Source organism: Abramis brama (assembly GCF_963993115.1).
Source record: "Abramis brama genome assembly, chromosome: 18".
Lineage (NCBI taxonomy): Eukaryota > Metazoa > Chordata > Actinopteri > Cypriniformes > Leuciscidae > Abramis > Abramis brama.
This window is the reverse complement of record NC_139980.1, coordinates 4,783,805-4,798,245: the sequence shown is the minus strand read 5'-3', so window position 1 is coordinate 4,798,245 and position 14,441 is coordinate 4,783,805. Positions and strand designations below refer to the sequence as shown.

At 37.7% G+C, this 14,441-nt stretch overlaps 1 protein-coding gene across 1 annotated transcript; it reads right to left on the bottom strand.

Annotated features, from left to right (window-relative positions):
- Positions 1-124: 124 nt before the first annotated feature.
- nr2e1 (nuclear receptor subfamily 2, group E, member 1) lies at positions 125-8,895 on the bottom strand. Its single transcript, XM_084091722.1, has 9 exons — positions 8,415-8,895; positions 5,263-5,408; positions 4,748-4,835; positions 3,629-3,864; positions 3,372-3,518; positions 3,151-3,247; positions 2,838-2,987; positions 1,566-1,671; positions 125-1,421 (listed from the first exon to the last, which is right to left on the bottom strand). Exons 1-9 carry the CDS (start codon positions 8,470-8,472, stop codon positions 1,259-1,261), a joined length of 1,191 nt encoding a protein of 396 aa, XP_083947848.1. The 5' UTR covers positions 8,473-8,895; the 3' UTR covers positions 125-1,258.
- Between the last annotated feature and the right edge of the window lie 5,546 nt (positions 8,896-14,441).

Genomic DNA, 14,441 nt, shown 5'->3' with positions numbered 1-14,441 from the left:
CTCTCTCTGTCTCCGTTCAGTACCCCGTTTAGGGAGCAATGGACTTTTTTCTGTGGCTTTAGAAACCCAAAACCCCTACAGTGAAAGGAGACCTGAATTAGACCGTCATTGAAGAACCAGGCAATCAATATTCAATATTTATTCTAATATCTTAGAACAACTTTCACAAAAATTATCACTGTACAACGAGAAATGTATTTACAGACTACAAAAAACAAAATCCAAGTGCTGATCGTGTCTCTTTTCCATGGTTAGTAGCTAGTCAAACAAGGGTTTTAAATGCTGACCCCTGACATGGGCCAAGTATGAGCAGAAACCGCTTTCAATAAAAAAATCAATCAATAAAATTACATTTGCAGAGCGGCCACACAGAAAACTCTCAATGCCGACAGAAATATATCCAGAGGATTTTAAATGCCCTGCCTGTGAACCCTAATCTTACATAAAGGTCACAAGCTGTGGGTGCTGTGGCCTCCCAGTCACCTCAATAGGTAATTATGTGATTCATCAGGTCAGTAATGCTCAGTCCTGCTGCCTTCCCGCTAAGTTTAATTCCAACCGTAAAGCATGCATTTCAAGTAAACCCGATTAGCTGGTTCAAGTGTTTATGATTCAAGTTGGAGCTTCTGCTGGAAGGCAGGACAGGAATGAACTTGCTCTTCAGTCCTGACTCATGGGCCTTTGGTTTTCAGCACTATGTCAGAGGGACAGCGACTTACTTCCCTGCAACATACCTCATGGTTTCTTTCTTTTTTGTATTTTTGGTTTCCTTCAAAGTTCTCGTGGACATACGAATAATAGTGGCGCTGAAATCAAAACAGCATTGGTCATAATGGTAGTCGGTCAATTGGACACAATAAAACGTCCCATTTTGAAATGAATGATTGTACATAACAGACACTCCGTTCAAATATGACTAAAAACTAAGATAATTTTGTATTTAAATCTTGATTAGAACAAGAACAGATTAAGCTTGTTAAGTTACTTCCATAAACAACCTTAAATAGATTAAATCAATTCGAAAATTACTGGTTAAACGTTCATTTTTCTTTCTAAGCAGTGAGCTCGACTTTTTAGAGATGCAGTCTGTTTGTTCGTTTTAAACTTTCCCTGCGTAACAACATCTTGACATTGGTAGAGCTTTATTCTCCAAACAAGTGCGTGAAGAATCACATTAGGGGATCTGGTGTCATCCACAGCGTCCATGTGAATGCCAAGGTCAAAGATACATTTTGTTTCTTTTCTGTCTCTCAGTAGCTCATATATCACTGGATTTGTACATGTCTGAAAGCAGTCGTGTGATGGGCACGTTCCCGATGGTCTTTTTGAAGAACACCTCTTCGATGGTGGATGGACCGACTGAACGCAGAGCAGGCAAGAGCAACAGCAGCTTCCCGAAGCGGCACGGCTGAGTGGGGTACCTGAAACGTAACCATTGGGTTGAAATCCTTGAAATAGGAATAGAGTTTAATGTAAAATAGAAATCAGAAGAGTTCTAAATTCACCACTGTTCATTGTATGCGCTTTATCAGATTTCCCCATGTTTCAGTGAGTATTTGCTGTACCTGGTGTGGATGTAGCTGTTTAGAGTCAGCTGGGCCTCGTCCTGAAGGGCTGCGATGGCACTAGCGTTACGAAAGCTCCTCAGTTCCGAACCACTGTGTGTTGGAACTGTACAAGAAAGAAAAGAGAGACGGCATGTTTGTTTAGCTCATTTTACACTGTCCTAGTCATGTGCACAGCCCACTGAAAACTGAGACCCACACAGCATTTGATGTATGTCCAAAGTAATCTAAAAGTAATCAAAAAGTAGTCAAATTACCTTAAATGTGTTGTGATCGATTACATTAGTTGCTAACTACAATTTTTGTCATGTAATTTGGAATCAGTAACTGACAACAATTTAGTAACAATAAAGTGATATATATACAGTACTGTGCAAAAGTCTTAGGCATGTTAATCCCCCCCCCCCCCCCCCCCCAAAAAAAATGGTTTTAAGTCAGTTATTTATATCTTTTGCTATAGTGTGTCGGTAGGAAATATCAGTTTACATTTCCAAACATTCTTTTTGCCATTAATTGTAATAATCCAGTGAGATTTGTGTATGCACAAGGAGTCTGACAACAGCCGGTATGATCTGATCTCACCATCATCGAGTCCATCTGTGATTACATGAAGAAACAGAAAAAACTGAGACAGACTAAATCCAGAAGAACTGCGGGAACGTCTCCGAGACGCTTGAAGAAACCTTCCTGCAAAGCTACAGTACTGTGAAAAGCACTGGCACTTGTGTTAAAATGCTGTAAAGTGAGAATGCTTTCAAAAATAAAATCACAAATTGAATTTATTTATGATTTAACTTCTATTAACTAATTCAAATCAATATATGGTGTAACGACCCTTTGCGTTTAAAACGGCTTTTGTCCAGGTACACTTGCGCATAGTTTTTCAGGTAGCTTTGCAGGAAGGTTTCTTCAAGCGTCTCGGAGACGTTCCCGCAGTTCTTCTGGATTTAGTCTGTCTCAGTTTCTTCTGTTTCTTCATGTAATCACAGACGGACTCGATGATGATGAGATCAGATCATACCGGCTGTTGTCAGACTCCTTGTGCATACACAAATCTCACTGGATTATTACAATTAATGGCAAAAAGAATGTTTGGAAATGTAAACTGATATTTCCTACTGACACACTACAGTAAAATATATAAATAACTGTCTTAAAACCATTTTTTTTTGGGGGGGGGGGGATATTAACATGCCTAAGACTTTTGCGCAGTACTGTATATAATAATAATAATTATTATTATTATTTTATTTTATTTTTTACGAGCTCTACCTGCTTTGAAGGTGACGATGCACTTGAGGCACGCAAACTCCGTGGCGTCCAGTCTGAGCTGTCTGAAGCGCGTCACGACCTCCTGCAGCGCCTGGATCTCGGAGATGATTTTGTTTAGCCTCTGGGAATCTGTGTTCTCGGTATTCATTCCTAATTCGCGAGAAAACGTGATAAAATCTTACACTTGGATAATCAAAGTATGGATATGACTTTGTAAGCAAAAAATAGAAATGGCAATTGTAAAAGTATTTCAAACTTGTTAAACCAACCAAGCACAACTTCCAGGCTACATGTTGTATGGCCTATGGCTTACCTGAAACAGCAAGGAGAGTGCTGGAGTCCACTGGGATGGCCCACTGCGCGATGCCCAGCACGAACAGTTCCCTCCATGCGTCTTCTAAAAGGATCAACTGCGAAAAAAAAAAAAGAAAGAAAAAAAGGTAAGAGTGTTCACTAATGATTATACATAAAACACCTAGAATTTGGTTTGGTTACATGAAAATGATACATTAAATGATTAAAACACGTGTTTACCTGGTCAGGTAGAGGAAGTGTGGAGAAGGCCGGAACACTCTTGGCCCATTTAATGCTCATGAAGAGCAGGCGCGCGGCTGATTCGCACACAGACTCTGTCGCCACTTCATACAGGTACATGGGAGTGCCACTGACTTCGTGAGGATACTGAAAAGTTATTACATGAGCATAGAAAATAAGCGGGGTTGTAGGCATTCATTAATAAGTTAAACTATGTTTTAATTAAATTGATAATTCGTTGATTAAACTGCGTTTACCTTCGGTGTGGGTTGGGCGAGTCCTACAATGGCCTGCCGTTCCGGTGTGCTTGTGACCGTGTTTAACTCCAGATTGTGAGGCTCCAGTTGTGTGACTGTCGTGAAAAACGGCGGCCCCGGGATAGACGTGGATGGAAAATGGGTCGACGAACCGTTCACCTCTTTATGGCCTCGGAAATACAGTGCCACCTGTTTTCGGATAGTTGACGTTCTCGGGCCTCTCTCGTGCTGCACTGCTGTATTCATATAAGTGGCATGATGATAAATAAGCGTTCTTGTAGGATAAAAAGTAGAAATAGTTTAAAAAGCTGCAGCTAGTTTGGAAATATGTGGCAAGTAATAGCCTATGTAGGAGTTTTTTGAAAATCGATTATTTCTACAATAAATATTGACTTAATGTAGGCTATAGCTATATATGCTAACAATCAAGATAAAGGTACAAAATTATTTTACTTGCACAATGAAGACACTAAAGTAGTAATCGTTGTGGTGACTTTTTTTCTACAAATTTGCATGAATATAAATATATTGTATTAGTGTTACTCCACTTTTGGAAAAATTTAGATTTTTGATTCCGAATTTTTTATTTATTTATTTATTTTCTTTTTCTCTCCAAAGACTGGGATAGCCTACATGTCTAAAGGAGTCTGGTTTTTTCTCTCTTTTTTTCCTGGTCACATGACAAACTGGTTATTAGCATGTTGGCTAGAATACACTTTCATAATAATATATATATATATATATATATATATATATATATATATATATATATATATATATATATATATATATATATATGCCTATATAATAATAATAAACAATAATATATAATAATATTTTATAATACAATTTTAAATCAATGGTATTTTTTTCAGTCATCCTTTTAATTAGATTTTATAGATCCGGAAAACAAAGTCACTGACACTTATAACTAGCTTATACAAGTGTATCAGTCAACTAGCCTAGTTGGTAAGTTAAGACAAAAGCAATCAGCTTTTTTACCGTATGAATTTTTTTTTTTTTTTTTTTTTTTGCAACTGTCAAAGTGATTACAGGCAACATAAAACCATTTTGAAAATATATTATTTTAAAAAAACGAATGTGTTTACAAGCACTTACCATCTTTATTCATATTAACTTCTAGACACTTTTTCAAGCGACAGGCGCGACACTGATTTCTGTGCGTCTTGTCTACTGGACAGCCGCCCTGAGGGAAAAGAGGACGAGAGAATAAGGAAATACAGTAGGTTTCGTTTAGTAATGGCACACAAACAGCCTCTTCTGCTTTATGCTCCAGTGATCTCCACTCCACAGGTATGTGGGAATGGTAGAGTAATGACGACTATTGACTCGCTCCCCCGCCGCACGACCAATAGTCTCATTCCCGCCTACCGCTCTCCAAATCCACCCAGTCCTGCCGGTGCGTTAGATTGGATTACACCTGTTACACTAGACGGGGCAAAGGGCCCTCAAAGGCGCGGGAGGGGGCTCACTTCTGGGATAATCTTTCAATTATGAAAATCACTGGAGGTGTAATCTAGTCCTTAGACGCGCTTGCTTAGATCAAATTAGCTGACGCTGTTATGGTTCAAACACTTCTCTGTAATTGATTAGTAGATCTAGCTATAGCTCACCTGTGTGCCAGATTTGCAGACATACGTTCTGTTTCTCCTTATGCTCCTCTTGAAAAATCCCGAGCAGCCATCACACGCATAAACCCCGTAGTGCTTTCCAGAACTTCGGTCTCCACACACTTTACATGGAATGTCCAGAATCCGACCTACCAGAGATAGAAAATAGTTAGCCATTTAATGAGAAAACGACAAAAATGCAGCAACCCAATTGCAGATTTTATGTCTATTTAAGAATATTGACATATATTTTTGAATAGGCTAATGTTTAATAGTTATTCATTTTAAGATTGGTATTAAGTTTACGATTTCAAGTTAGGCCGAGATCATATTTTCACCTGGCGATAGAAAGTTGGCTATAGCCTGCTTTTATTAGGCTATCTATCACTTTGTTATATTTAGCCTAGATAAACAAGTGTCACATAAAAAAAACACATCAGTTTTGTTTAAAACTATAGTTAACATTGATTTTCTGTGTTAAGGGCCCAAAAGAGAAATTATGCGCGAGACGAACCTCAACATTGCGCCTGGTCTTTTTATAGGCCTTCAGAAATTTCCCTGAAAGTCATTGCATAATTTCACACAATTCCCAAATCTTTGGCCTAAAAACTAAATGCTAAATATTGCGTTAAAGGACACACTTTTAATGAGTCAGTCCATAGGAATGTGCAAACCCTGAGCGCATTGGTGGGAAGCGTCATATCGCAGGTCGCATAAAACAATGTTCAGTAGACGCGCACAATGGCGACATTAGGGAGAGTGTTAACTTAATGATTTCCCCATTGAGCCTCGTCTGACTGGCCTGGTCTCGACAAGCTGCCAACCCCGCTTCATAATGAAGCTCGACAACTGCTTTCTTCGCGCCGTCTAAAGGCTCGCGGATTAAGGAGTGACACGGGAGAGGAGAATAATACGCACCAGCGCGTTTCAGAGCCTCAAATGAAGTGTATGCAAATGAACTTGGAGTAAATGAAAATTGTGATTTTTCTTGTGTGCAGAATTTTTTTTTCCTGTATTTAAGTCTGTCAATAGAGGTATATTTGCATGTATATGGGGGGAGTCGTTTAGAGAAACGGCTATGTAATTACACTGACATATGTCCACCTGCTCATTGATTTTCCAGTGACCCGTCAAAAAGGGTAGCATGGGAATTCGGATATAGACCAGAAACGAAGGAGAAGGAAAACGACTTCATGCACTCTGACTTTTTAAAACAAGAAAAGAAAAAAGGAAAAAACGATGCTGCATTTTAACGGAAAAACAGATTTATATTCTGTGCATGCCAGATGTTCCTCGTACAGGACCTTTCAGAAATTATAATGGCGTTTTGTTACAGGCTTGGTGATCACTTTTGACGAAGAGGCTATATAAAAAAATCAGAACAGTGGGAAATTCTCGTATTGACAACAATGCAGATTAATTTAATATTTCTTTAGCAACGGTGGGTGTTTGCATCTTGCATGGCTGAAAAAGAGAGCCTCTCTTGTGATGGAGGCAACTTGTTGCTTTTGTCACGGAGTCGTTTTGAAAATTGCTCCATGGTGCACCAATAATTATTTATTTATTTATGTTTCAGATCAAGCGCTCGAAGAACGCCTGCTTTTTAATTTGCATTTAGAGTTTCTGTATGATTATTATTATTATTATTTATTTATTTTGTTTCCTGCGATTTTCTTATGTGGTATGATAATTAAACCCATCAAAGCAGACAGCTCTTATTTCGAGGAAGTCATAAAGGCCTATACTGTTCCCCCATCCAGATTAGATGCAATCATCGCATAATTTGACAACACTCAATGGTACGTTCGTATATAAGAAACTCATGAATTGAAGGCGGATTTGTTTTTAGAGAATGAAACACGTCTTTAACTTTCCTCTGTGGGGGTCCCGGTCTGTTGCATTGTGAGCTGTAATTGTTTAAAGACATATGGCATATTTCATTACTGTAATCAGCATCAACCCTGGGACCTGCTGCATTGGATTAAGTGCAGTTGTGAGAAACTCTGCACTTAATGGGCCTTCGACCACCCAAACGGTGCAAGTGCCGCGATTTTACCCCTGTAAAGCAAAATATATATCTTTTTATATAATACTCTTGTGTATTATAAATATCATCTGAAAATTATTTGAAATGTGTGTAAAGCGTCGTCAGAAAGTTTTTTTGGGGCTAGGCATTCAAAATAATGAACGAAAAGTTTAGGCCTCAACGAAATTATTTCATGTGTTCATTGGTCCTAAAGTAAATGTACTAATTTAGACTAAAATACTAAGCTAGATTTAAAAATTGTGTTTTTAACACAGGTCTGTTATTTTAAAATCATCACGAATTACTAGTGAGCATTAGGGAAAAAATGTGATTGGGTTACCTTATTTTTTGCCTTTTACTTAAATAATTTTCTTGGTTCATTTAACACGTCAAAACATTTAACACCTTTTAATTTAAGTCTAATCTTTAAAGAGGCGCACACTTTCAAAATGTTTTTTTTGTTTGTTTGTTTTATCACCACAAGCGTATTTCTCAAATCACACTGAATATTTCATATTACAAAAAATGTTTCCAGTCAGACAATTTTGAAAATCCACATTGCAAATGTAAAAGAATAAATTGTTTCCTTGAAATGAATTGACGAGTCAAAAGAGCACGCTAATAAGGATAACTCAGATCTGATTTGATGACGTTATGCACAGTTTACGCATACCTTATAGGACCAAACTATATTTCAAAAATGTATTGTACAGGCTGTTACAATATTAGTTCGATTTTGTAGCAGCCTATTCACAACTTATTTGCTAAGCGTAGCCTAATGGGGAAACGAGGCTGTCAAGACTTAACAGTGTAACAGCATCAATAAACGCTAACTTATCTAACCTTTTCCGGGCTTATCAGTTTATTTATTTTCTTACACGTTATATCTAATATATAAAAATACTGTTATGTAGATATTTTAGGCATTCGTGCTCTCGGTGTTAGACGTAGGCAACAATTTGACAGCATGTAAACATATCGATTTGCGTTTGACAGCTCTGTGGAGTTAAGTTGATTTTTGTCACCTTAACTTAAGCCATAAACATTTTAAATTCACTTATTTCGTAAACAAAAGAGATTGCGTTTCTGATTCGCTATTACTAACAACAAAGAAAAACAATCTACTCACTGGATTTGACATTTAAAATATCCAGACAACCACTTGTTGAACCAGCAGGCTTGCTCATATTGAAGACCTCTGCTCCAAGAAAACTGCGTAGAAAAGTTACACTTTTCAGGCCCAGGGGAGTTCTCAGCACTTTTGACTTGGATTAAAAAATGACAAGCATAAATTAAACATCCGATTTGCGGTGGACAACTGGTCCTCTGCTTTCTGTTGTAGTTTTCTTTGAGTGTGTCCAAATCGCTCCTCTTGTTTCTCAGCAAATAGAATCCAGATTTGGTGTGACTGTTGATTGATGCGATGGATGCAGCCGCTGCAGACGATATGCCCGAGCCGGTCCCTAGTCTCTCAGCGACACGGAAAGTTGGTGAAACACATAAACCAGCACTGTACTTACTGCTCACCACCAGCTTTAAAAGTAGGCTACAGCATGCGCTGGAAAAATGCGTCTCAGCCTAGAGTCTTGGTGAGTGACTTTGTGATGTGTACCGTCAGATTAAAGGTTTGCTAATATGTATGAGATGTATTAGAGTAGGAGGGCGGGAGAGAGGGAGGGTGGGAGGAGAGCCCAACTTCCTTTGACCACTTAGCTTTTCCCTGCCTTCTGCTTCAACTCCTGCTCTCGCATGACGTCACGGGGACGAATGAAGTGATATTCCCCACACAGTGTGTGAGACACTGGGAGAGGCTAATGGTGCGCTCTGTAGGAATTGATTAGGATCAGCGAGGCTGTTTAAATGACCGAATCAAACGTTTGCCACTGATTAGGAACACATTTCCATCCTCTGGGAGTTCAGTGACCTAGTGCTCCCAGACTGAAGTAAACCGTTTAAAGTATCCTATTTAAACAATCCTCAGAAACATAATCACCTTTTTTTATGTGCAACGAACTTACTTTCTGTCGTGCTTTACCGTATCCTTCCATCGCGCGCGTGCACCTGTTGAGTTGGTAGAAGGACTGCAAGCAAGAGATCTGTTCTCCCTCGAGCCCGAATCCTGATTCTCATCGCTCTCTCGCCAGGCGTGAACATTGGAGGAAATCTTTTTTTTTCTTTCTTTTTTTTAATTCTGAATCAACATGTGGCATGCGCTATGTTTACTACTATATGCTATATACTCTAAATGTGACGCATTATTTTCGAGTGCACTGTTTTTGGTAACACTGCTTAGGATCCAGTTCTCTCTATTAAGTTGCTTATTATGAATATTACTATATTGGCTGTTTATTAGTAGCCTACTTATAAAGCACATATTAATGCCTTATTCTGCATGAATATATTCAAAATCCCTTAATCATACCCAATACCTAAACTTAACAACTAGGCCTACCTATTAATAGCCTAATAGGAGTTTATTAAGGCAAAAGTCGTTGTTAATAGTTAATAGTGAGAATTGGACCCTAGACTAAAGTGTGACCGTTTTTTTTCTTTTCTATTTTTCATAATGTAAAACATAATCTAAATGTAGGCTACACATCAACGTTTCTTATATTTACACAGAGTCGTGTTTTCTTGAGAGTTGGGGGTATAGGCAACATTTACTTTATTTGTATAACATAACATATTGTGTAACCTATACTTTTTTTTTTTTTTTTTTTTTTTTTAAGTAAGCCTACATGTTTTTGCCGAATGCAACGTCTCTGTCCCTATTTCGTGTAAATTTAAAGGTAATTTGCCTATTATTATTGACTCACTTTAACCGTTACAAATACACAGTGAAATGATGTAGTTTAGATTTTAGCCTACCCATATGTTAGAGCTTTATAGTTGTAATATTGAAAACATTTCTCCGCAAAAAAAAAAAAAAAAAAGGGAAATCGTGCGCTCTGCTTTGGAGGGAACACATGCGTGCGAGTTTCCCTCGTGCACTGGGAGAATCACAACTGTACCCCTGAGAACGTGCGCGATGACATCTTGACCTTAACAGCGTGCCGTGTTGTGGTCACCGCCAGCAGACACCCATATTTTAGGTTTAATTATGAACATTCCCACGGTAGCTCGGGACCATATGGGAGCCCTAAATCTCGGTCTAAACGTGGCGAACGGGGGCGTATCTAATCGCAATTAGTGATTGTCATGTCCTCCTTTAAACGGTGTTCTCAGTGCACTGAAAAGAAATTAGGATTTTTGACAGGTGAATGACTGCATATTCAAATGTGCGTTTTTCACGACCTTGGGTGCCAGACTGAGAAAAACAGTGTCACAGTAGACTCATACTGCCTATCTCTGTGGGCATCACCAGCAAACTCGGGGCCACAAGTGATTACATCAAAATGAGTCTAATGACTTCTAGATATATGATAGACTATGTGTAGAGCTTCATGGTCATTTTAAAAAGTGTGAACAAATCTGATTTGACTTTCTCTCTTTTTCTTTCTCTTTTTTTTCCACTTTCCCTATCTATGTGTTTATAAGTGTGTGTGTGTGTGTGTCTTAGGGGTGGGGTGGTCTGCTCGTAGTAATCTGCTTAACTCGCCCTAATCCTGTCATTCATAGATAGTCTTTACACAAACATAACCAACATCATGGTTGCCCCGGCTGCTTGCTTTCACTTTTTGTGCTTGTGACTCTCCTCTCAATAACAGTCAATGAAAATCTCTGACAAAGAACCATCTGATTGTGTATCTAGTTGTTGGCTTGACAGAATCAGTATGCAACTGCTTACTTAGCCCTTAAAGTGGAGAGGGACAGCAACACCAACTCTTATCCTTAACCACTCCTGTAACAGCGTGTTGGAGATGTTGCAAAATACTTTTCTGTGATAGCACTTTGTTCTGAGATAAACGCATGTATATCTCAATGAGGCAGCAAACCAGAAACAAATCTACAGATTGCTGCTAACCAGGGGACTGGAAAAAAATATTTAGGCCGCTTAGAGCACTTACTGACTTATATATAAAGAAAGAAACTGCAAGAATGTTTAAAATGAGAACGGGAACTTATATTTTAGATATTTAATGAATTAATTTGAATAAATATGATAAAAACACTGGCAATGAGAACAAATGTTTTCAACAAGGCCAATTTCATCCAACTATAAATTGAAGTCATTCACTAATTAAACGCATTTTGAGTTTTTTCTCATGCGGATCACATTGTTAGAGTGCTGTCCTTATACTAAACATGTTCTCTTACAGTATATGATGTATAAAATATCTGTTCCTGATAGAAGGTTTGTATTTACATCTTTACATTTCTACGTCTTTTTTTTAATCATGCTTCCTATTTTGTCCTGGTAAATTAATACATTTTTAAGCTTCTTAAAAAGGTGTTATGAGTTTGAACGCAATTTCATAACTGTCCAACTTGTACAGTAATGTTAGAAATTAGGAGAGGCATTTGCTCTTTCAAGAGAGTATATAAACATATTTCATCCCATTGCAAAGTACGACGTACTTATAATCATTTTAATCATTTTTATTTCTTTTTCAGGTACAGTAACTAAGTAAAATTAACCCAATGTTGATAAACATTATAGATTCACTTACACAGATGTTTTAATGTTAAAGAGAGCACTCTTTAGGCCTGACATCAAATTTAATTTTATTATATATATTTTATGTTCCATTGCAGTATTCATTTCATCCCGCACCTTATATGAGGTTAGACCGTCACACATATACATACTCCACATGCCTGTATATAGAGTTTTCCCATTACGCTGCCTACATTTCCAAAAAAAAATAAAAAAAATAAAATAATAATAATAGTAGTAATAAAGGCCGAACACAACCTCACCCTGTCTAACTGGCAGGTCGACGGACGCTTTCTGACAAATCTATTTGGGGCAAATTGTCAGTGAGAAACTTCCGCCTGAGCTGGCCCGGACAAAACTGGCTGTTGGACGGACTAAATCCTACTGCAGGAGGGTCGGGACAATGGGCTCTGAATGTGTTGATGTGCTGGCAGTGGCTTGGGCCTGACAATGGCCGGATTAATTGGTCCCTTGGCTGACTGATTTGAGATGGCTTCACTCGGGTCCTCTCCATGGGGAGCCCCATTGTCCTTCTCCTGATTCCCACTTTTCACAAACTCCAAACAAAAGTCAATTTCTTTCTCAAGGGGGTTTGGGAGAAGAGGAGAAATATCGAGACCTCGTGGTTCGGCTTCGCGAGAGGTGACTTTAAAAGAGAGCTCATTTCTCCCCTCATCGTCTAAGTTTTTAAATGGATGACTTAACTCATTCCGCTTCCCTTTCTGCCGGCCCTCCCTCTCTTTAAGGGCCCGGAGCTCCTCCTGAGACGGAGAGGTGTTATCGCCAGCGGGACAGGAGAGAGCTTGTCGGCCTGTGTGCGGAGAGGAGCCTAGGCACCTGTTGAGAGTGCTGGCAGCTCCAAGCCGAGGAGCTCGTTCTCATTAATATTAAAACGTCAGAGATGCCATCATGTTGCTGCGCTGAAATCGGTCTGATGTTGTCCCCCCCCCCGACCCGGCTCCCTGGGGACCGACTCTCCGCTTCCACAGTCACTCATGAAGGGCACCCCCTCTACCCTCTTTCCCTGCCTGTCTCTTTTTTTCTGTCCTCTCATTATCATTCTGCTTTTTTGAAAAGCCTCGTTAACAAATTATGACAGCTGGCTAAAGAAGCTTTCGCCGTTCACACCGTTTCGGCGAACGGTGCAGGGGCACGAAATGACAAACTTTATTCTGCTGTGACATCAACTTTCTTTTATTTGTTTATTTGTCTCTTGAGGTGACGTCTCATCAATGGCATATTTCACAGAAACAATTTGCCTGCCAAAGCCTATCACATCATTTGATGGCTTTTATGTGATAAGTACAATGTGGTGCTGCATGTTGATCTCTTTTACATTTTGTGCTTTTAGTTTCTGTATTTGCAGTGAAGGAATTTGATAATTTTTTTATGTTCTTTCCTGAATTAATTTATTTGTATTAATAATTTTAATAATACATTAAATCTATTATAAAAAATAATAATTTGTAATAATAAAAAAAAAATATTATTATTATTATTATTATTATTATTATATAAATATATTTTTATTTATTTTTAACAATAAAATATTTTTTGTTATAAGTTATGTTAATAATTTTAATAATACATTAAATCTATTAATATAATACATTTTGAAGTTGTTTAAATTTTATATATATATATATATATAAAATACAACTTTTTAGTTTAATATTAGACTTAATATTAAATCTTCAATTTTAGTAAATGTAAAAAGTTTTATTTTTCTACCTTGGACGTATTTCGAGCTGTACAGTTTAATTTGATTTAATATCAAAAAATGAATACAAGAAGACTTTGATAACTTAATGCATTTTAATAATACATTTTAATACATTTGTCAAGGTTATGTATGCACATAACGTGTTAATTTGAGATGCATGCAATGCAGTGCTCATCTGTTGTTAATTAATATAAAAAATATAAAAAAATAATTCAGATGAAAAATCCGATACAAAATAATTAATTCTTAAATTTAAACAAATTATTGATTTATTTGTTGTTGATGATTATTATCTATTATAATCTTTTTTTCTTGTGAATTTCAATTGTTCATGCACCAGTTATGTAAATAATGATAATGAATACATTTAACTGAAGTCAACAAGTATAATGAAGTTAAAATTTATTTCAGAATTGAAATAGCTTATTATTGTTTTGTACATGAGCATTTATTTATTTAACACATGTAAATTTTGGATCTTTGGGCCTCTGTATTTTGTTAAAAATAACAGTAAAGGTCACAGAGAGCTTAAAAGAGCTGCATTATGTCATGATGCTGAGGCTGGCCTTAGTGACTGTGGGAAGATCACACCCCACTCATTACACTTCATTTTTGGGATCAGACAGCGGGTGTAGAGGGAGGGGAGGTGAGAGGATACTGGGGCGGGGTGGAAGGGGAGGTTATTAGGTGTAACTGATGGATTCATTGTTTTCCCAAAGAGTGATTTGTGTTGTTGTTCCGTTCATGTTTCACAATCAGCATTATCTTTATTAAGCTCCTCGGCGGCGATTAAAGATATTCGCGTGTTACGTTTATGTAAATGACATCCGTCACCG